The 22,678-nt window shown below is 36.1% G+C and overlaps 1 protein-coding gene across 4 annotated transcripts; it reads left to right on the forward strand.

Annotated features, from left to right (window-relative positions):
* On the forward strand, positions 1-22,648 carry grb2a (growth factor receptor-bound protein 2a). Of its 4 annotated transcripts, none has more exons than XM_079627356.1 (6): positions 1-486; positions 2,157-2,387; positions 16,947-17,044; positions 18,580-18,702; positions 19,176-19,344; positions 21,507-22,648. In XM_079627356.1, the coding sequence occupies exons 2-6, from the start codon at positions 2,310-2,312 to the stop codon at positions 21,690-21,692; spliced, it is 654 nt and encodes a 217-aa protein (XP_079483482.1). In that variant the 5' UTR covers positions 1-486; positions 2,157-2,309; the 3' UTR covers positions 21,693-22,648. The 4 variants fall into 4 exon arrangements, with proteins under 4 accessions (XP_079483482.1, XP_079483480.1, XP_079483483.1 ...); XM_079627354.1 differs by having other exon boundaries at positions 50-486; positions 18,580-18,708; positions 21,507-22,642; XM_079627357.1 differs by lacking the exon at positions 1-486 and adding an exon at positions 1,163-1,320.
* The last annotated feature ends 30 nt before the right edge of the window (positions 22,649-22,678 follow it).

Genomic DNA, 22,678 nt, shown 5'->3' on the forward strand with positions numbered 1-22,678 from the left:
AGAGTTCTGGAGTGCAGCATTTCACCCTTTGTCCATTAGATGTCGCTCCGCTCATCTGTGTGTCATGCTGCATTATTCTTTCTCGTGGAGAACTGGAACAACCAATCTCTCTCCTGTTACATGCCAAATCTGTAGCCTACTACAATCTTCACAGCGAGATGAAAATGTTTAGATAACGGGGCAAGCGCGTTTGAATCGAATCTCTGATCTATAGTGCACCGTCGATTTAGTTTCTATTTATTAATTCAGTGTGCGAAGTTTTTGTTTGGACCTTTCCATCTTTGCTGACCATAACACGAAGGAAGCGGAAATTAACAGCCCGCTTGCTTTTCCCAGTACTAACGTTACTCGGAGTCGTGGAAATTGACTGAAATACTGAGCCGTATAACATGATTTTACTGTAGTTAAAATACAGTAGTTTTAATTAGGTCTTTTTTTCAATGCGTAAGGGGCATCGGCGAGGGAGACTGCACCTCTGTGACTTGGGTAAGTTATGTTTGCATAAGAACTGATGTTCGACTCGTTTCAATCAGATAGATTGATAGATTTCTTGATAGAAATTAAGATTTATATATGGTGGAAAGAAATATATATATAGCCTATATGAAGCAATTTATTTGTTTGAGTGGTGGTACGTGTTGGTGACTGATTCATAATTAAGGCTAAAAAGTTTAGTGTCAAAACAAACAATCGCATCTTCAAAATCACAACATCATTAAACGAATCTGTTTATCTAAACTATGTATAGCCATAACGACTATATTAACAACTATTATACTACACAGGCTACTGCTGCAAGCCTGCAAACGTGCGAAGCGACAAACCAAACCGCTCCTATTAAAATCAACGAAGTGACGGACGCCCGGGCCCACGACACATAAGTTAACGTTAGTTCAGCGCGATCTGTCCGGAGGTCTGGACCCTCGCGAACTCGTTACATGGTTGCAGCGTGTTGACAGCTTAATTATAACGGCAACGTTCTAGTATCTCACATCACTAGCTGAGTCGAATAGTGGAGTGAACAAATCTCTTAAGTGAATCGTTTTCGTTCAATCCCTTGCACTGACTCCTATTTTGTTCATCTAAGTTAGCGCGTCACTCCATTGGTTGCCTGTCCAGTTTTCAGACGGACGATAAGCACGAGCAAATAGCATTCGAGTGTGGGCTGTGATTGGGCATTTTCATTGGTTGCTGGATCGTTTGGATGAATACGCCCCTTTACTGAACTAGACTCGCTCGCTCGCAGGAGTGACACTGAACGCGAATCGTGATACAGCAGACAGCTCGTGAACGACTTGCGAGAATGAAATGTCTCGTTTCGTGAGTGTTTTAAACTGGACAATTTTATGTCAACATGGATCTGCTGGCCGACTGAAGGACTCTTTAAGGAGTCGTCGTTCGTCCTGTTCGGTTCATGTTCTCGTTGACAACAATGAGAAAAGGGAGAATTATGACTACTAAGTTACACTAACGTTAGGCCTATTAAAATTATGTTTTCTGAAACTCAAAACTATTTTACTTATATTGCTCTCGGGTCTCGGCAAAAGTCATGGCTGCACTGCAGTGACTAAAATAACGAACAATGGTCTGCTTTGTTCGTTTGATTAAACCGAAAATGATACTTAAATACGCAAAAAATATGATGTTTAGAGATCTACAATTTTAATGATAATTTATTCAAACATTGATTTCGCAGTTCGCACTTTAAAAAAAGCCTCTGAACGAACAAGCGAATCTAAACAAATCTTCTTAGTGAGTCGATTCAAATGATTCAAATCACAGGTAGCCTAGGGATCAAAACCCCAACCACTATGCTTTAAACGTGATTTTGACATGAATGTATGAATAATTAGTTTGGATTTGCAATTAGTTGACATTTGTTGTGGTGCAAATGTGTCAGATCTTAATGACTCAAGATCTCACCAGCATCCAGTATCACCAAGACACCCCACATCACATCTGATTCCTCTTATTGGCTCATAGTCAGTTGCAAGAAAACGTCAGCTCGACCCAGTTATTTCGTTCCCTTTATATTTGCGTACATTGCACAGCTGCTTCACACCAGATCTGATTAAAAGGCAAAAAACAATATATTTCCTTATGCTTTGTCTATACAGATAACTACATTTGTTTCAAATCTTTATGTCTGTCTGCAGGTTGACAGCACGCAGACAAGAAAGATCTGTCAGTCCACGGACAACAGGGACAAGGACAGAAATTAAGAGATTGAATCAGATCAGTTAGGGGTGTTATTCTGCATGTAGAAACACTTCCTTCTGGAGCTGTATTGTGTCCACACAGTCCATGCCATGGAGGCAATAGCTAAATACGATTTCAAAGCTACTGCGGATGATGAATTAAGTTTCAAGCGTGGAGAGATTCTAAAGGTAAGTGTCATTTATTGCTGCAGCATTTTTTTCATTTCTGTCTTACTGTATGATCAAGCTATGAGAAATCTGATATCTACAGATATATTTAGTTTATCTGTTTATCCTTTTGCAATAATTTATTTATACAGACACATATTATCTTTAATCAGGGTCAAAAATATGTAGCATTGCTTTTGTAAAGTCTGGACATGCCGTGATGTTAAGTCAAGTCAATTATCTTATTTTTATAGTGCTTTTCTCAATGTACATTGTTTTGCGTCAGCTTTTCAGAAAATCATGATGTTAATGTTTGTAATATCTCCATGCCTTATAGACATATGTAGCAGATTAGAGCTGGGCGATAATATATTTTACATTTTGGGGATATATAAACAATCAAGCAGTTGATGTGATTGTAACTAGAAATTGTAGCCTACAATTGTTTTGCTGTTTGGAACTCCGTAACATTGTAATCATCTTGGATATCACGTAACTTTTTTTAATCTATGACCACATGTTAAATAAAAAATGTAGTCCATGTGGGGTAGTTTTGAGGCCATCAACCTTGACAGAATAAACTATTAAATCACTTTAAGGAGATTTCAACAAACAACTAAAAAATACAATATCATTTAGGCTATTGCTTTTTTACAGCTTGATAAGTCACATGCCTTAAAATTAAAATTATGTTGTAAATCGCAAATATTTCATTATGTATTTGTTGTTTGCCAAGGCCCATTTTTTTTTTTTTTGTTGGGCTAAATAAAAAAAGCATGCACACTACTTTTCTCTGTCTGCTGCCTTTGATATCTCAGGATAATCACTAGTTAATGGTTTGTGACAGCACATTCTTGTGGTGCCATCAGCCAATCTGTGTTGTCATGATATAATTTTAGTGTTGCTCCAGAGTGATTAGTCACATGGCATTTAGGTTCAGATGATTGACTCAAAAAGATATGGCACCCACCCATGAGAAAAGATGGCAGATTCTGCACCAGGGGTTTTGAGCCAACCAAGCAACTGTCATTAAAATGAATGGGAATGCTAACGGATGGCTTTCTACAGATATTATGTAGACCTCCTTAACTGCAACTGACCAGCAAGTAGCATACACTACCGTTCAAATGTTTGGGGTCAGTAAGATTTTTTTTCTCTGTCTTTTTTTTTTTTTATTCAGCAAGGATACATTAAATTGATTTAAAAAAATTGAGAGTAACGACTTTTAAATTTAAATTTACTTTTAATTTTTTTTTCAAAAAATATATGTTAGTTTGAACTAGGGTTGCACGATAGTGGAAAAAAAATTGACATTGCAATATTTAGTTTTTCTGCGATATTTTGCGATATGAAAACAATTTCACCAGATGATTTGAATAGCTCTGAATATTAATAATTCTTGAATGATTGGGGTGATTTTGAATCTGCATAGAAATGAATAAACAAATGACAAGCAAAGACATATACAATAGAACAAAGTTACAAATAAAAAACAGTCTAACAGTATTCAGATATGCAATAATCAATTGAAAAATAACACTGCATAGAATTCACTGTAGAAAATTACATGTATTTAATCTTTTGTCAAAGTTACAAAAATTATTTTATCTTTGTATTTTGTTGTTTGATTAACATTAAAGGTACAATATGTAATATTTGTGCATTAAAATATCCCAAAATCACAAGGCCAGTGTTATATATTTTGTTTAGTTGATTACTTACAATATCCCAAATGTTTCCAACTATTTTTAAATCGAGAGAAAATTGTGATTTTAACCGAGGAAATGGGGTGTGTGAGAAGGGGTGAGCTGGGAGTCGCCAGTCAATGGCGTCATATCCGCGTTACCCTCGGTTTCCGCTCGTACTGCGTGGAGTCCTGGACAAATGCGGAAGTTGTTGTAGTTGTAGCGTCTATCAAGAAACAAACGTTGGCTTAGCGTTATGGCAGCTGGTTCAGTCGACAAAGACAAGTCCCATAAACGTACGGGTCAATTTTATATAGGCTATTCCAAATGTAGCATTCGGTAATAGTTATGTTTATGTAAGGAAAGTATTATTGCTTTAGGCTTGTGTTTAGTTTGTTGACATTGTTTATCACATCTGGTGTTTATGGCCATGTAAATAAATATAGCATGTTTTATACATAAAGATTAATCAGTCTTTTGGCAAATGATGTGGGTATGTTCGAATGTACTTTTACAACAATTGTTTAGAACACAACTGTGCAGCGTTATCACAACAATGAATTCGACAAATACAGTAACATGATAACCAATTTAGTATTAAACCTTACTTTTCTTGCAGTTAATTCATTTTAATGAAATAAAAGCATGTCATTAAACGCAATATTTATAAAAATAGAACTTTACCTCATCCATGAACATGATTTTTCAATTCCCGTCTGACTGGTTTACATCCACGGTGGAGTTAAAAACGACAGTTCCCATCATTCCACGCTGCTTCACATCGTCATCAAGCTACGCTGTTGTTGTTGTTTGGAATGTAGCGCCCTCTAGCGGCAGAAAACATTGCATATTGTACCTTTAATGACACAGACTATGGGATCAGATTCCCATAACAGACAGCAGTAGGAATATTAGGCTGCTGTCACTTTAATACGGAATGAATGGATCCAATAGAGTGGTGCAGGTATGACGACAGAGCCCAGAAGACTAATTCGGTAACTTGATACTTTGACAGTTTGGTCTGCAAAGTAAATGACACAAACCCATTTCGAAAACTTATGTTTTCATTCAGTTATGTTCATTTTTGAAAATGTATGTTTTGAATAACAATTTGGTGTGTGTGCAGTCTACGTTGTAGAACAAAATGTCAAAGTATCTTCAAGTTATGTTTACCACAGGCTTTATTTTACTCATTATTTTACTCAAAAAAGGAAAGTCTCGAAGGGATGCAGCCCTATTTTGCAACTTCTATTCATCAAAAAAAAGAATCCTGAACAGGTACTATGGTTTCAACAAAATATTAAGCTTCACAACTTTTTTAAACATTTATTATTTATTCATCACAGGAATAAGTTATATATTAAAATAGTTATTTTAAATTAAATAATTCACTATTAAGTTTTTTTTTCTTTCTTTTTTCTTTACTACTTTGATCAAATGTAGCCTTGGTGAGCAAAAGAGACTTCTTTCATAGATCTGTTTCTGTCCTGGTTCTGAACCAAGGGCAGTCAACCTAGCAACTCGGACTCCCCCCGTCCACCCACCCCTGAAGGCTTCAGCTTCATCCAAAGGATTTTGGACTGGATTCAGAAGCGCTTGCCATCCTGCTATAATTTAATTTAGGTCACGTATCAGCTATTCTTGCCCCCTGGACCTTTCAACCAGCAAAACGCACATCTTCAAAGCTGCACATCTTTCTCAACATTCCAGACAACTTTTAATCAGCAGCGTACATAGTACTATCTGCTTTTGCATTCTGCCAACTAGAATATGATCAAACATTGCCCTTTTCACCTGAATTTTACTTTGAGTTTCTTCAAGAATTTTGGCACACAGAGATACTGTGCCAAGTTTAACACTAGCAGAAGGTCAATGAAGCTTCATCTCTCAAGAAAACCTTTGAGTAGGTCTTGAAATTCATATTTTATTATCTTCTAAATTTAAATTTGCCAGAGTAATTGACAGGTTGAAAACTATTAACGATTCGAGTCTCCAGGCAAAAGGGATTCATCGTATTAATCAAAAGCAACTTTTCATATCATTTTTATAATTGATCATATTAAAAATAGCAGGAGTCAAAGCAAGGAATGCCAGACCTGTCTTAGCTTGTTGCATTTTCTTCATTGACTTGAGGTTTAGGAGAGTTGGTCTTGATATTTTTCTCCCCCACTCTTTGGCAATGCCTGCAAAATTCAAATCCTGGCACAGACATAAGCAATTATGGAATTTGATGAATTTTTGAGAGCAATTTATGGAAGCTACAATGAAAAGGCAAAACTAAGATTCCATATTTTACAGTGAGTTTGCAGTCTCAATTGAATGTGTAAATAATAATTGATGACATGCTATTGTATTATGGAAAAATAATGCACACCCAAGGTGGTAACGTTGCAATTTATGGAGGCCACCTCAGGTGTGCATCATTTTTTTTATTATTATTCAACGGTTCATTGTCAGTTATTCCGCTTACCACAGTTATTTTTAAAGTGTTTTTATTTCAAGAAATTTTTCAGGTTTTTGTCCTTAAAACAATCTTGTGTGTATAGAACTACTTCCCTGCATCTTCCTTATAAACAGCCCAAGACCCATTATAGAATGAGCAATGGCGGCTAGAGCCTTTGTTATGGTGAAATAATTTGGCACAGTGATATAGAACTATAATGTGCTCAAGATCTGGTTGGAACTACTTTGTCCGTGCAGTTATTGAAGATTAATTAACACATTAGAAAATGTGTCAGCCAATCAGAATAAAGCATTCTAGGTTCAGCCATTGTGCAATGGTATAAGATGAGATAGGTATAAGCTTTATTCAGATAGAACACTAAACAACAAAATAATCCAAGGTAAACAGCATGGACGAAGGAGTCAGATACTTATATAAATTAGCCTACTCTTAGGAATACATTTTTTTGTGTGTGAATCGGTCATCGGTTTGAATAGAGCCAGTACTTTACTTAATGTTGTTTTATATGTTTTGTAAGTGGTAATATATATACACTACCATTCAAAAGTTTGAGATGGGTAAATTTTTTTTCAATGTTTTTAACACGTCCTTTATGTTCATCAAGGCTGCATTCATTTGACCCAAAATACAGTAAAAACAGTAATATTGTAAATATTACTAACTGTTTTCTATTTAAATATATTTTAAAATGTTATTTATTTATTTGATGCTGAATTTTTTGCATCATTACTCCAGTCTTCAGTGTCACATGATCCTTCAGAAATTCTAGCTCTAATATGCTGATTTTCTGTTATCAGTTGCAATCGTTGTTGAAAACGGTTGTGAACAGTTTTTATTTTTTCAGGATTCTTTGATGAATAGAAAGTTCAAAAGAACAGCGTTTATCTGAAATAGAAAGCTTTTGTGACAATAAATGAATACTGTTATTCAGCAAGGATGCATTAAATTGATCGAAAGTGACCATAAAGACATTAAAAACTTTCTATTTCAGATAAATTTACTATTCATCAAATAATCCTGGAAAAAAATTTTACACAACTGTTTTCAAAATTGAACATAATAATAATTATTATTATAAGCACCAAATCAGCATATTATTATGATTTCTGAGGGATCATGTGACACTGAAGACTGGAGTAATGCAAAAAATTCAGCTTTGCATCAAATAAATAAATTACATTTTAAAATATATTCAAATAGAACATAGTTATTTTAAATTGTAATAATATTTATGTAAAAAGTTTAAAAACATTTTAAAAAATCATATTGATCCCAAACTTTTGAACGGTACTGTAAATCAACATTGTTCTGTTGAGTAAGTAACAATTCAGTTGGGAACTTGGATCATATAGAGCGGGATGTTTCCAATTTTGCTGTTATCTATATGAAAATCTTTTTTTTTATTTAAAGGGGGAATAACAGCCCAAACATATCCCATGGGATAACACCATTTGCTTCTAATATGTTGTGAACATTCCCAAGCCCCAAGAGTCTGTTAGGTTGGCCTAGAAATCCTGACTAATTACTGTATCAGCCTCCTGACTGCAGGATAGGTTTTGATCTTCTCACTTGGGTTCTGTTTTGAACCTCTGGCTACAGGGAACTCAGCTTTTTCCAAAGTCTCTTGTGATTTTGGTGCTTCCCCCACACCTCCCCTAAAGGCAGCGCTGAAAATTTGAGCTGTATGTCTGATATATTTATATATTTATTGCCCTACTTTCCTAGTTTCATGGGAGTTGATTTTGCATACATGGGCGTTGCATCAAAGAACGTGTCACCTGTAAAATAAGAGAAATCCTCTCACATATATCTCCCTCTTCCTTTACTCACTCTCATGATGCAACAAACATTTGACTTCATTTCATGACTTAGACTTTTTTCTCTCTCTATGAAACACAAAAGAGCACATTTTGAACAATGTACATGTCACAATTTTCCTTGCTACTACAATGAAAGAGGGAGTAGCATTGCTCAAAGGGAATTATGTATAATTAATTAAAGACCAAGATCTGGCTCCGATATGATTAAGAAAGAATAAAGGCATAGTTACTTTTTCCATTCTTTGTATTTTCCGTTTACATAATTTCCGAATAATCCATTGCATTCTGGTGTCATCGCATAATTTTTGGATAATTATTCCTTTTAACGCGTTCATTCATAGACACTTTATGAACCAGGCCTAACTCTTCTGCTTAATAAAAAAAAATAAACATAATTTGCTCTCTGTAGTGCCCTGACAGAAGCCTAGTATTTTCAGTATTTTTAGCATCATTCTCACTGACTTAGAACACTCGACCAAAAGCGCCTCTGGCGCAAGGCAGAATGCCACTAAAAAGGTTCTATGCTTTCAGTTTTGAGAATTTGATGTTGTGCTAAAGATGTGACCGCTACAGTCTGTACAGAGAATTGTTCCGGTTAAAGCTTTAAGATACTGTAGTTACAGCCAAACACCTGGTTAATATGGGAGACTATTAAAGGGGTCATGACATGTTTTATTTTATTTTATTATTATGTTCCCTTAGGTGCAATTATAGTATTACTATAGTTTTTTTTACAAAAAACTTTTAAAATGTAGTGATTTATGACCTTTTCCCACCCTGTTTGTCATCCTCTGATTGAAACAGTCTGTTTTGGGGGTGTTTCCCCTTTAAGAGTTCAGTGTTAACGCCCACTGTTATGATTGGCTAACGTCAGTGCCTATGCATCAATTATTAACGCCCCCAGCCAGAACATTTGCGGATTCAGCGTATTTAAAAAGTAGTTTAAAGTTTTAAATACATTACTTACAGTTTGCGTCGTCGATGTTGAGCCCAGAATAGTCGGCACGGACTTATCTTTGAGCAACAGTTTTATGCACTGCAGTTTTTTTCTCAAATTGTTTTCTCAAATTTTCACAATTTGTTCTCAAAACAGTCATCCTTCAAATGTATAGAACAAACGCTTAAACTAACATTGCCGTGACTAAGACGTCCGCAAAAAATAAAGTGCATCCATTTTTCCCTGACGACTGGATCTTTCGCAGCGTATTCAAAGATGTTGTTTGTCCACAGCCAGGAACAGCACATCTGCGTGGCTTCGTAATTTCCCTGTACACAGACCCACTCGCTGTCCGTCGACTGAAAACTTGTGAGGCGCGCAGCGCGCGAGCGCAACAATGATACGAAATGAGCGTAGTTGTCTTGCGCTTAAAGCGTAGTTCTCTTGTGCCGGAGGCGGTCATATGCAAACGCTGGTACGTCACTTCGTACCGTGACGTCACTTCTTACCATGAATCCAGAACGAGCTGTCTTTAGAGCTTGATTAAAGCTGCAGTCCGGCACTTTTTTGTGTTTAAAAATATCAAAAAAGACATTTTTGAAAAAAAACTTAACCAGCCAGTGTTCAAAACGATCTGCTTGCCTTACCTCGATTCAAAACGGTAAGCTTGTAATAATGATTTTAATTCCAGTGGTACTGGTGGATTTCCGCGGGAATTTCAAGCATGTCTTTGCGTCATTACGTCACTTCTGTACACATATAGAATGAGTCCCGGCTAGTCGGCTATATAGCGTGTGTGGATGATGGTGGAGTTTTAGCTTAGCACTTGGTATGGCGGATCCCGAAAGTTTAAAGCGACAATCACCAGGGACAACTGGAGAGTCACCAGTTGTAAAACCCAAAAGACTTCGGACTTCAGAGTGGCTACAGAAAAAAGAGACTGCAACCGAGCCCATGCTAAAACAAGGATAAACATCGGCAGGGCTTTTGAAAGGTGGCGTGAACTCCGTGTTTTGAAGGGGTTCAAAATGTATGTGAATAAAATTTGATTATATTACAGTTTTAAATAAGCATTTGATTACACATACGTGTGTGTTTTTTATTTAAAAGAGAAACAGTTATAAGGAACATTAATTTGTTGGTATGACAATTAGAATTTATACTGCACAGAAATGAAAACTGAACTACAGGTAGCCCTAATACACATTAAATGTAGTCACGCAATAATGATGTAGAATAATTAATAATTTGAGAACAAAATATATTTTTCACGTTTTGACGTGATATGCAATCGTTAGATTTAATCAGCATGATATAGCTACTGCAATGCTTCCCCCACCCCCCGAATTTGGTCAGAACAAAAGTGAATGTTACTTACTTGTTCAGATGACATGTACCGATGAAAATTCTAATGTTGGTTAACGTTATACACTTTCAAAAAGTATACTCTGAGATTGCTGATGACAGTAGTACAGTATCCACAGCGACGCGGCAGCGACAGGTTCTCCTCAATACATTGTGTTCATCCGCGCTGTTTCATGCCGATTTACTACCCATGCACAGTTAATAATTCCGCGAATAACTGCAATTGCGAAGTCTGTTCGAAGTCTGTTCGAAATTTCGAACGAGTCTGTTCGAAATCAGACTCTGTTCGTCTGATTTCGAACAGAGATGGTGACAAAGAGGAAAAACGACGGACTGCAGCTTTAAATAAATGATTCGTTTATAATGGGGAGGAAGTCTTAAGCTATGAAACTTGCAGGACGTTTTAATGGTACAAAGACCTCTTATACCAAAAGATCAAGGCAAATTTGGTTTCTCATGTCATGACCCCTTTAAGAGAATATTTTTTTTTACTCCATGCTACTATTTGTTTGAGATACGTTGCGACTTTATTTTGTTAGTTTCGTTTTTTGGTAGTTTATGAATTCATTGAAACTCATTGTGGATGGAAATCAGCGATAATGCATTTATACAAAATATTATATTCAGTGTTCTTCTGGTGTAATACCAATTTGGTCACCTTACTGATTCAGTGATTGACTGCAGGCATTTGGGTTGACATCACTGTTGTCCTTACTTCACAAAATAACATAAACTCTATATACACACACTATACACACTCAATGACTCAAGGTTGTCGGGTTGCTGTTCTTTTCACACTACACAACTGTCTTTTGTTGCTGATGTAATTTCCCGTCAAAACACATTTCACACTGCTGGATTTGGATTGCAGACAGGTCTAGTATATTTAACCTACTAAATATCTCTCGGGCATGTGCTTCTTTTACATTGCGTCTTTGAAAATGTACACATGAGCATAGACATGGATTCAAAGCGCCTGATGCCTGCTTTAGTGACGCATCTCTTCGTCTGTTACAGTCTGTTATCCGTACAGTTATGATCTTGTGTCTGAACCTCTATGGCTCACAGCCTGTCTGGAGTGTGTCAGCCTGTGATTAACTGTTTGGCCTTCAGGGGATGTTTGGACTCGTAATATCATGGCTGATGCCAGTCTGATATCATTGGTGGTGTCATTTATTTATTTACCAAGGAATAAGATGCAATGCACAGATTCATTAAAATATATCAAATATGAATGAAATGAATTATCCTTTTAGTGTGGAAAAAAAATCTTACTGCACTACTTGCTGCTACTACTACTAATGTTAAGTTTGAATTGGTGCTGTCTAGTCCCAGCTGCTAAAGGCGATTCAATTCTCTCCAACCAGTATCAGCTTTCCATTGCCCTTGAACACGATAATAATCTGTTTATTACAGATATGTAGGTCTGCTGTAAATGGTATGCCAGACATGAGGTGAAAATCTTTGGAATTAGAGGATATTATTAGCCTAATATGATTTGCCTGTATTTTTATGATGACTAAATTAAAATCCTGCAAAATCTCGCCCCCTGTCTGTATGCTTAATTTTCCATTTTTGTCTCATGAGTAATTATGCTTCCTTTTGTCTTTCATAAGTGCTTTAGGCACACTGGACCATATTTCCTAGAAAAATGGTAATGACCTATATTTTCTAGATTGGGTGTGTGCAGTGTGACCAAAACCTTACAACTCAGCATACTGTGTATATATATATATATATAAGGGCTGTTAAAGCGCGATTAATCGCATCCAAAATAAAAGTTTGTGTTTACATAATAAATGTGTGTGTACTGGTGTATAATTATTTTCTATATTTAAATACACACACATGCTTGTGTGTATATATATATAGAAATGTGTATATGTATAGAAATATTTGCATGTATATACTGTATATAGATTTATAAATAATTTATATTATATATAAATTATAAATATTTTATATATAAATATTTTTTTTTTCTTAAATATATACATGAACGTGTGTGTATTTATATATACAAAATAATGATACACTGTCACACACATTTATTAAGTAAACACAAACTTTTATTTTGGATGTGATTAATCGCGATTAATCGTTTAACAGCCCTAAAATATATATAATATATATACAGAATTTTATTTGATCACTTCGGGGTAGGTACGCAAGCCGAAATTCCCCACCACACTTTATCTGTAGAGTGGTAAAGGGATCCGTCATAGGGAGAGGCAATAGTTGGCACTTCAGCACTGCGTTGTCATCGGGTCCAAGCGAAGGTCCTTCGTCAGATCTGGATACGGCCTGGGCCCTGGATCCGGCAGGCTGCGGGAAAACCTCGGGATAAACAAAGACACTAAAATTAGCGTAGATGCATTCTTCTCCATTCTTGCAACGAGTACAGGATATAAGGGAAGTGTTCCCAGATCCGGCTGACCTAATCTATGCAGCCTAACATTTAATTATAGAAGTCTATAATGTATTATGTGAATGCTAGGTCAAAGAGATGTGTCTTTAATCTAGCTTTGAACTGACAGAGTGTGTCTTCTTCCCGGATTCAAGACTCTATTCATCAAAGAAACTTGGTGAGCATAAACTAATCTTACCAACCCCAAACCCTTAAATTGTAGTGTATTTTTGGTGGAACTTTGGTAAATTTAATAAAAATGAAATAGCCATGTAGTGTGTCTATTTTTAGATAACCAATTTAATTAAATACTTAATCTAATATTTACCTTTTTGTTTGGAATTTAAGAGATTAATTAGAGAACAAAATGAGATCAAAGGAAAATAATATAAAACAAAATGCATATAAATTAAAACAAATTATTCAGAATAATTTCTGATAGAATGAGCGATGTTTGAAGCCAATAAAGTTGTCTGAGCCGACATATGGCTTAACTGCGTCTCTGGCGACCCGAGTTTGATTCCCTGCTCGAGGTCCTTTGCTGTCCTGTTCCTCTTTCTCCACCCCGTGATTTCCTGTCTGATCTCTTCACAGTCCTATCCAATTAAGCCGTAAAAAGGACAAAAAATAACTCTAAAAAGAAGAATCCAATAAAGTCAATACTGTTATGCACTAGATAGTCTTGGTCAGTTGTAGTTTGTTTCTACCACGATTATGTGTTTATCTGTTTTGCACTGCATTCTCTGGTGCTTGTGTTGGTGTGATTTGTTTATTCTAAGCAGGGTGAGTAATAATGTGATATTCACATGAGCCGATGGCAGTCCAGCACCACAAGACTCAAGTCTAGACATCTAAACCAAACACTGAGCAGTTTCTCCTTGACATGGTAAAATCATGACCATGACACAACACAATAAACACTTTTCCATGGCATAGTTTAGGATTGAAGCCATACAAACTGTTAATTGGGTTTCATTTTAGGTTAAATGGGTTATGTAGGTTATATTTTATTTGCACAAAAAAAAAATACATTACTTCACGAAAGGAGGAAAATGAGTGTTTATAAGTTATGAGTTATTTAGTTATAAATAAATCCCCTTTGAAAAAAAGAGAATGAGACCTAAATTAGGATTTGGGTAAAAAACAACAACAACATAAATATTGCTTAATTCAAATATATGGGATCACATACTTCTCGCATTTCGGACAATTTTGAATGTGTCCATATATGCGATGTAACTGCTAATATTTTTTTTATATATATATGTTATATATATGTTTCCCAATCCTCATGCAACTGGATTTTGGAGTAAAAATAAATAAATGTTATATTATGCCTTGAGTCACACACTTGTCCTGGGTTGTGTGTGTTTGTGTGTCAGTATGCATTGTTCTGATTTCTAGGGACAGAGCTTGTCAATGTTAAAAGAAAGCTGGTTGACAGATGTGGTCAGAGGCCTTGTGTCAACACCTTCAGGCTTACACTCTGTCTTAACCAGAGTAAAGACTTCGTATCTTTTGAGGTACCTGTACTGTTGTGGCATGTAGGCAAGACGGAAAAGTAGGGAGGCACTATATATATATATATCGGCCACCATATCGGTATATTTTTTTTATCGTTATCGGCCCGATAAGAAATTTTGGCCGATATATTAAAGCCAATAAATAACTAATTATTTCCTTGACCTTCAGCTGAGACACTTCACGGTTTGCCATGATGTTTTTGAATTGCTTGAAATATGATTTGAATGACTTATTGACTTAATGATTTAAAAAGTATAATGATTTAAAAAGACAGTAAAAAGACAAATTTATTTATACATAAAATTATAATGAGAACATCATCGACATTTAATGCTTTTAATGGCGACTTCTGTTTTTGTAATCAGGATCTCAAAAATTAAATAAAAATTTGGATTTAGATTTATCTGCCAATATATCGGTTATAGGCTTTCAAATATAAAGAATTATCGGTTACCTGTATCTGCAAAAATGTTCATATCGGTGCATCTCTACGGAGAAGTTAATGTTACTGTGAGTGATTTACCTGTTCTCTCTGTTTTTTCTCTGTCGACATTTCTGATGAGATATTCGGAGAACTCATACTTTTGCCCATCCCCACTAATGGCCAACAATACTGCAAAAGTGTGAATGTGGCCTAAATAAAAAAAATGACAATTCTGTCTGCATTTACTCATTTCTGACTTCCCTCTGTGGAACTCAAAAAAGCTGTTTTGAGAAATATCTTAAGTAACTGAAACTGTTTGGTTACAGACATACTTCAAAATATCATCTTTTGTGTTCCGCAGAAGAAAGTCATACTGTTTCGGTATGACATGAGGGTGTGTAAATTATGACATTTTTATGGGGGAACTATTAAATATTAACATGGAAGAAATATTATTTCTTATTTTATTGTCATGCATGCCTAAGGTCACGTGCTACACACCGTCTCTCTGTACTCTATATGGGTGCAAATGCACCATCGATATCTAAACTGTTCCTGTATTCTATTACCGTTTGAACCACTTTCCCACTCTCTTTCTGTTGCTATGCTCTTTCTGCCTAGCAACAGTGCTTAGCTGCGGGCAAGCATGCTAGTGGTAGTATTATTTCCTCTGTATAGGGATTTAGTGGTTGTGGATTGTGGCCGGTTGACATCTCTGAACCACAGACCTGTATTTTAGCATGTGGACTTGGTTTGGACATCACATTCAGTTATCTGTCTGCTGCATTACTTTTTGGCTTTAACAAAGCTTGCTCTGATTGTTGGATGTCTAATACCAGTTTCCATCCAACCACTGTGAGGGGTTTTACTGTAAAGAGACAAAATTGGGGCAAATTTTGCATATGCAAATTTTCTTCCGCACCCACACAGAGGTTTCCTAAAATTTTGGTTACTTTTTCACCAAGATTATTAGAGTAAAAAAACGACAAATACAACATTATTTTCCTCTCTCTATTTGTTAGTGCTTAGAGTGAGAGTAGATTTAAAAAAATACACAACAAAAGTTTGTCTTCTTTATAACTGAGACTGTTCATTTTTCCCACCAAGACCCACTTTCATTTTGATTCTTTGTTCATTTTTCCCACCAAGACCTACTTTCATTTTTTTTCTTTTTATATTTGGAATTTGACATCTTGGCTTGTTTATAATGTGACTATTTTTCTTGAAGGCAGAGAAAAGAGGCGCCATAGCGCGGTGGGTGTGAGAGCAGATTAATGGTTGTTTACAGAGAGAGAATGGATGGGGAGACCATCTTTCAGAGTTATGAGAGCGTCCAGGCTATAGGATAAGAATCCCATTTATCTTAGACGGATGTGTCCTAACATACTTGACTTAAGCATGACTGAGAGAGGGTATTTTAGCCTAAAATAATCACATTAAGTGTTGTTGTTTTTTTATAGTTTTTTGTATTCTTCATCTGTTTCAACTGAAAGCCCTCCACCTCTGAGATTGTCCACAGGTCAGAAATGGACTCTCTTTATTTCATATTGGAAGGTGATGGTCATCACCACAGATGGTACTTCAGTTATGAAACAGACATTATTTCCCAGCCATCAGAACTGATGGTAATGGTCCACATCATTTTGCGCAATCCATCTGGTTCAGTTTTGCAATTCCACAAAACAGGGAGTGTGCAATGTATTTCTCATTAGTGCCAGAGAAGTCTTATGTATACAGGATGTTATGTGTGGCTTAAAGCTGAAATGATGGATATTTCCTGTATGCTATTTATAGAGGGTTTTAAACACCACAGCCAGTGATACGATTGGTTCTTTAGCTCCTCTGTGTTCGGAGGGAAGTGTCTTCTGTGGGCTGATTGGAGGTTTACTCTGTGGACACTGTGTAATGACAACATGCTGGTCAAGTTTTGAAGTGTCTATTGTTTTGCCATCAGGTTTTAAATGAGGAATGTGACCAGAACTGGTACAAGGCAGAACTCAATGGAAAAGAAGGATTCATCCCTAAAAATTACATAGAAATGAAGCCACACCCGTAAGTATTTGCTCTTTTTAGTCACCAAATGTGTTTACAAGGGTTAGATCACCCGAAAATTAAAATTCTGTAATCAATTAGCCTACTCACACTCCTGTCATTCCAAACCCATAATACTTTTTTGTTCATTTTTGAAACACAAATAACCTGATTTCTGGCTGTCAATCAATCAAATGTCCAAGCAAGTAAAATTTGAAGCTTCAACAAATTTATAAAGATATTGTAAAAGGAATCTATATGAATCCAGTGGTTTAATTCAAGTCTTCTGAAAAGACTCAATAATTGTATATGATGAACCGATTTGATAAAGATTTAACATTGATCAACGCCCATAAATGAAATATGGCAAACGGAAGCTCGTCCGCACTTTCTTAGCCAATGGGGTTTGTCCTGAGCTTCATCGAGTACCAATGAGGTTTGTTCTCATGCTTCAAGCAAGACATGTCAAAGGTTTGCTTGAATGGACTTTCAATGTAGAGACAGCAATCTCTTGGGTTTCATGAAAAATATTTTCAATTGTGTTTCAAAGATGAATGGAAGTCTTTGAGGGTGAGCAATGACAGCATTTTCATTTTTGGTTGAACTATCCCTTTAAGTAATTGTTTATACGAAGAAAGACACATTAGTATATGTAGGAAAATAACACTATATATATATAAAATTACAATGTTGAATTTGATCTGTTGAAGGTCAAAAGTTGTTTCTTTTTTGTTCCGTCTGCTGAACTCAGCAGTTGAAAGTCTGCTCTCATTACATAATGTCAATGTAATATCTAATTTAGTACTCTATATAGTATGAATCCATGCCTCTCTTATAACAGTATACCTCTCATCAAAATATACACACTCTATGGGCCCTTTCATACAAATGGCGCAATACAGTGCCATGGGCGACGCACGTGTTTTTTGCTAGTTTCAGCCCGACGCAGTTATCATTTTCACACACACACACATGCCAAATATTACAAATAAAATGATTAAAATGTAAAATATTATTATTGTTTACCCAAAAATATGGTGGAATCCGGCTTGTCCCGTAGATGATCTGCTTGCGTGCTTTAACATCGCGCAAGAGCTGATCCGTTTCCTCTCTGGAAAGTGTTCAGTCTTTCCGCTTGCAAATTCCGCCATGTAAATAGCAATCCGCCATGGCGCGAATGCAACTGGCTTTTAAAGGGAATGGGAGACGATACTCTGATTGGTTTATTGCACGTTACACACAAAACACACCCATGCATGACTCATTAAGAGAATAGGGACGACCCTTTTAGACCATGCACCGGTGGATTCGGAAACGCCCTAAGTGCACTTGGATCGTTAAAATAGGGCCCAAGATCTCTAATAAATACTAAATAGGATTTTTTTTCCCTGTCCGTCCAGTAGACCTGGACACTGCAGATGTTTTCTTTTATTATTATTCATTAAAGATCATAGCTGCTTTGCAGAATCTCTCACTTCAAAACTGTTGTTTAGTGGAATGTCACCAGTACATTATACATCTTAACAATTGCTTTTTGATTTGTTCTGAACACACAGCTGGTTTTATGGGAAGATTCCCCGTGCAAAAGCAGAAGAAATGTTAAATAAACAGAGACACGATGGAGCTTTTCTCATTAGGGAGAGTGAGAGTGCACCTGGAGACTTCTCACTATCTGTCAAGTATGTGTATGTCATTCTATTCTATCCTACTCTGTTTTATTTCTCTGTGCCAAATAACATTGCCAATTTGTATATGACTGTTTCTGAAGTCCTAGTATTAAACACTTAGAAACAATGGCTGCTGATTTTGAAATGTTGATGCAGTAATTGAATCTGTTCTTGTAAATAGGGGCATGTCAATGAATAATTGATGCAGTGCAGCAAAAAATATAGCCGTTTCAGCACTTTATTTTTGTGTTCTTCTGAATTCTTTTGTGTGGTATCTAAACTAGGCCAACACTGAATCATTCAAACAGTTCTCCACAGATAGCTGCAGACATCAGGGTTCATGATACACTGGACAGTGCAGAGTTTTTTTGTTGTTTTTTAACTATAGTTGAAATTTCTAAGTGCTATAAATGCAGCTGGTTATGATGTAATTCTCTAAACACTGTCCTGTCCCCCCCACCCCAACCCCTTTTGTTTTCCCATAGATTTGGGAATGATGTCCAGCATTTCAAAGTCTTACGGGACGGAGCAGGAAAATACTTCTTGTGGGTGGTCAAATTTAACTCGTTAAACTCTTTAGTAGATTATCATCGATCCACTTCTGTGTCCAGGAATCAGCCCATTTTCCTCAGGGACATTGAACAGGTACCACAGGTAGGACTGAATCAGTGCTGGAACATTCCACAAAAATTCTGTATGGTACACATGTGTCAAATCCCATAGTTTTGTCTCACCTTCTCAACTAAAGCCAACAAATAAATAATGCAACGTTATAATTTTTATATAATCAATTGAATTTAAGTCAATTGTATTAAAAAGCCATTTTTCGTTTTACCAAACAATCTTATATTTAGTTGTCACCCTGTTACTAGATGATTTTTCCCTTTGTGATACGGCCAGCAGCCATATCACCCTGGCCTGTAGCCCAAGACTGGTTGCCCACTGAAGCTAAGCAGGGTTGAGCCTGGTCAGTACCTGGATGAGAGACCTCCTGGGAAAACTAGGTTGAGGTGTTAAACCGAGGAGGATCTGACTCTCTGTGGTCATTAAAAATCCCAGGATGTCCTTTGAAAAAAGAGTAGTGGTTTAACCCTGGCATCCGGGCCACATTTGCCCATTGGCCTCTGTTCATCATCATGGCCTCCTAATCATCCCCATATACTGATTGGCTTAATCACTGTCTCTCCGCCAGTAAGCTGTTGTGTGTGTGGTGGGCGTTCTGGCACAATATGGCTGCCGTCGCATCATCCAGGTGGATTGGTGGTGGTTGAGGAGAGATCCCCTTCTTTGTAAAGGGCTTTTGAGTGCCAAGAAAAGTGCTTTATAAATGTAACAAGATTAGTATTACTTAATTAAAACCAACACTTTCCCTTAAAATTGTAGTGTTGACACATTGTGCAATCATTCCACCCTGTTAACCAAGTTATTTAAAGGGTCATGAATCCCTAAAACACAATTTTAAGGTGTTAACATATTTTTACAGGTACATCAATGAAAACAAAAATAGCACTTATTATGTTTATTATTATTGTCTTACATGTATCGCATTACAGTGGAGAATTCAAATGTCATGAAAGACGTTTAAGCGCTGTTCGTTCACTTCTGCCTCTTCAGCTTTGTGTTCAGACACACAGGTGTATCAGTATAGTAGCACAAAAGTGTTGTTTGCATTTTCCCAACAATGTGGTAAGAGCTGGAGTTTGACTGCAAACACATGGGAAATATGACTGTAACAATATTTATTATGTAACAACAACATGAGGAGCGGGCATGAGAGCGGTTTCTGCACAGAGAACTAACACTCGTGATGCGGATCACAATTTATATCCAGACTGGAGCAAGTGCGTTTCTAGAATTTATGGACATATATTTAATATACTCTAGTGCTCCAAACATCGTATATGTGCACATATTTCATGTCTTGTGAAATATATATGTGCAAATAAAGACACTGATTCAGCGGTACATCTGATCATGAACGCAATGACACAATGAATTAATCTGATACACAGAAGACAATGATATAGACTGACAAAAGGTAACTACCGGTATGCCTTTATTTTTCTGTTAAACTGACGTGTGTCATTTGTTCAGAGATTGTAGTACTCTTAAACGTAATGAAAATATTATTAGTATTCCTCATTTTTAATATAGACCAGTTGCTCTGCAAAGTTATAGCCTAATGCTGATTTGTTGATATTTCTAAGAATAATTTATCAGAATGTATTTAATTTGTTCATGATAGTTGTTAGTGGTGTCTAATGATAAGATTTTTGTGAGATTGTTGTCATAGGGTTATATTTTTAAAATGCATCAAGGTGCCACCAACTCTGTTGTTTGTTTTTGTCAATATTCACGTGTCTGTAATGAGTATATTGTGTTTTATTCGGATGGGCACCCTCTTCACTCCCACTTTTCCACAGATTTACATGTTCATTTCTTGAGTCTTTTTCAAATCTGAGGTGTGAACGACCAGTGCTAAAACAGGGGGGTTTCATGGCAAAAAAAAAATCATAATTTAAATAAATATTTATATATGGTAAATAGTATGTGTGTATGTGTATATATATATATATATATATATATATATATATATATATATATATATATACATGCTTATATATATATATAAATTAGGGTATATATTATATATAGGGTTTTAGTATGAGGTAATGGTGGAGTGTTACTCCAATCTACTAATCTATTCACAGTTTTGATTGCAGTTATAACTATAACATAACTGCATTAGGCCAGATTGAGTTTAAAGCGATGTGATAATTGTAATAATTCTCACCATTTCTACTTCTGTTCCACAGCATTCCACATATGTTCAAGCTTTGTTTGACTTTGACCCTCAAGAGGATGGAGAGCTGGGTTTCAGGCGTGGAGATTTTATCCAGGTCCTGGACAACTCGGATCCTAATTGGTGGAAGGGGGCTTGTCACGGACAGACAGGAATGTTTCCTCGCAATTATGTCACACCTGTCAATCAAAACATGTAACTTTCAGAGAAAATGTTTGCCTGCTTAAAGCACTTGTGGACTTCCAGCTGGGTTGCCACGGAAACAGAAACCACAGAGGGGAGAGAAAAGGCTCAATTTGTGACATGGATGTCGATTGGCCGAGGAAAAAAAAAGACTGTGCTGTTTGGAGTGGTTGACATTTTATGAAGCAATATTGGCTGTGTGAGAAGAATGTTCCAGACTGATATTTTGTTCATGTACTTTGCATCACATCAGCTTAGCTTTATATGCAACTTTATTTCATGTTATATGACATCTGCTGTACTAAAAAAAAAAAAAATTATGTGAAGGAAAGTCTTATGCCACAAATAAGAGGTTGATATCACTCAGCACACCACTGTTACAGTTTTGCACCAGGATTAATTTTAAAGCACCATGTTATGTTTGATTTGTACTGTTAAAATGCATAGTGAGTTTTTCATTTTTGCTTTTTGTCTTTTGTCATGTTTTCATATGTAGTGTTGCCATGTTATTTGGTGTGGGATGATCAAGCATAATCTCATGCCATGGTAAAATTACATGCAGTCGTCTTTTTCTCTTAAAGGGATAGTTCACCCAAAAATGAAAATTAATTATTTACCGACCCTTGTGTCGTTCCAAATGTGTACAACTTTCTTCTGTAGAAAACATTATTCTCTTTTGTGCTCCACAGTGGAAAGCAAGTCATACAGGTTTAGAACGTCATAAAGGTGATCCCATAATCTTTATTTTTGGTTAAACTATCCCTTTAAATCAAAATAGCTTGAAAATAATGTAATGGTGCCAAAGCGTCTGTAGCAGATCAATTATCAAATGTAACAAATTTGGAGCATTTCATGAATCCCTTTAAAATGGCTCTTGATGTGATTCCATTTGGGAACGTTATAGAGTATGTTGGATACTCTGGATGATTCCTGTATAAATTACTCAGAATAAAGATATTTCCAGTGAAACCCAATGCACTTTTTTTTGTGATTTTTATTTGA

Source organism: Phoxinus phoxinus (assembly GCF_949152265.1).
Source record: "Phoxinus phoxinus genome assembly, chromosome: 11".
Lineage (NCBI taxonomy): Eukaryota > Metazoa > Chordata > Actinopteri > Cypriniformes > Leuciscidae > Phoxinus > Phoxinus phoxinus.

Coding starts and splice junctions, on each gene's coding strand:
- grb2a (XM_079627354.1), top strand. CDS start 2,310: ATGGAGGCAATAGCTAAATACGATTTCAAAGCTACTGCGGATGATGAA. Junction 17,045..18,579: donor ATAGAAATGAAGCCACACCC/GTAAGTATTTGC, acceptor CTGAACACACAG/CTGGTTTTATGGGAAGATTC. Junction 18,709..19,175: donor TCACTATCTGTCAAGTATGT/GTATGTCATTCT, acceptor GTTTTCCCATAG/ATTTGGGAATGATGTCCAGC.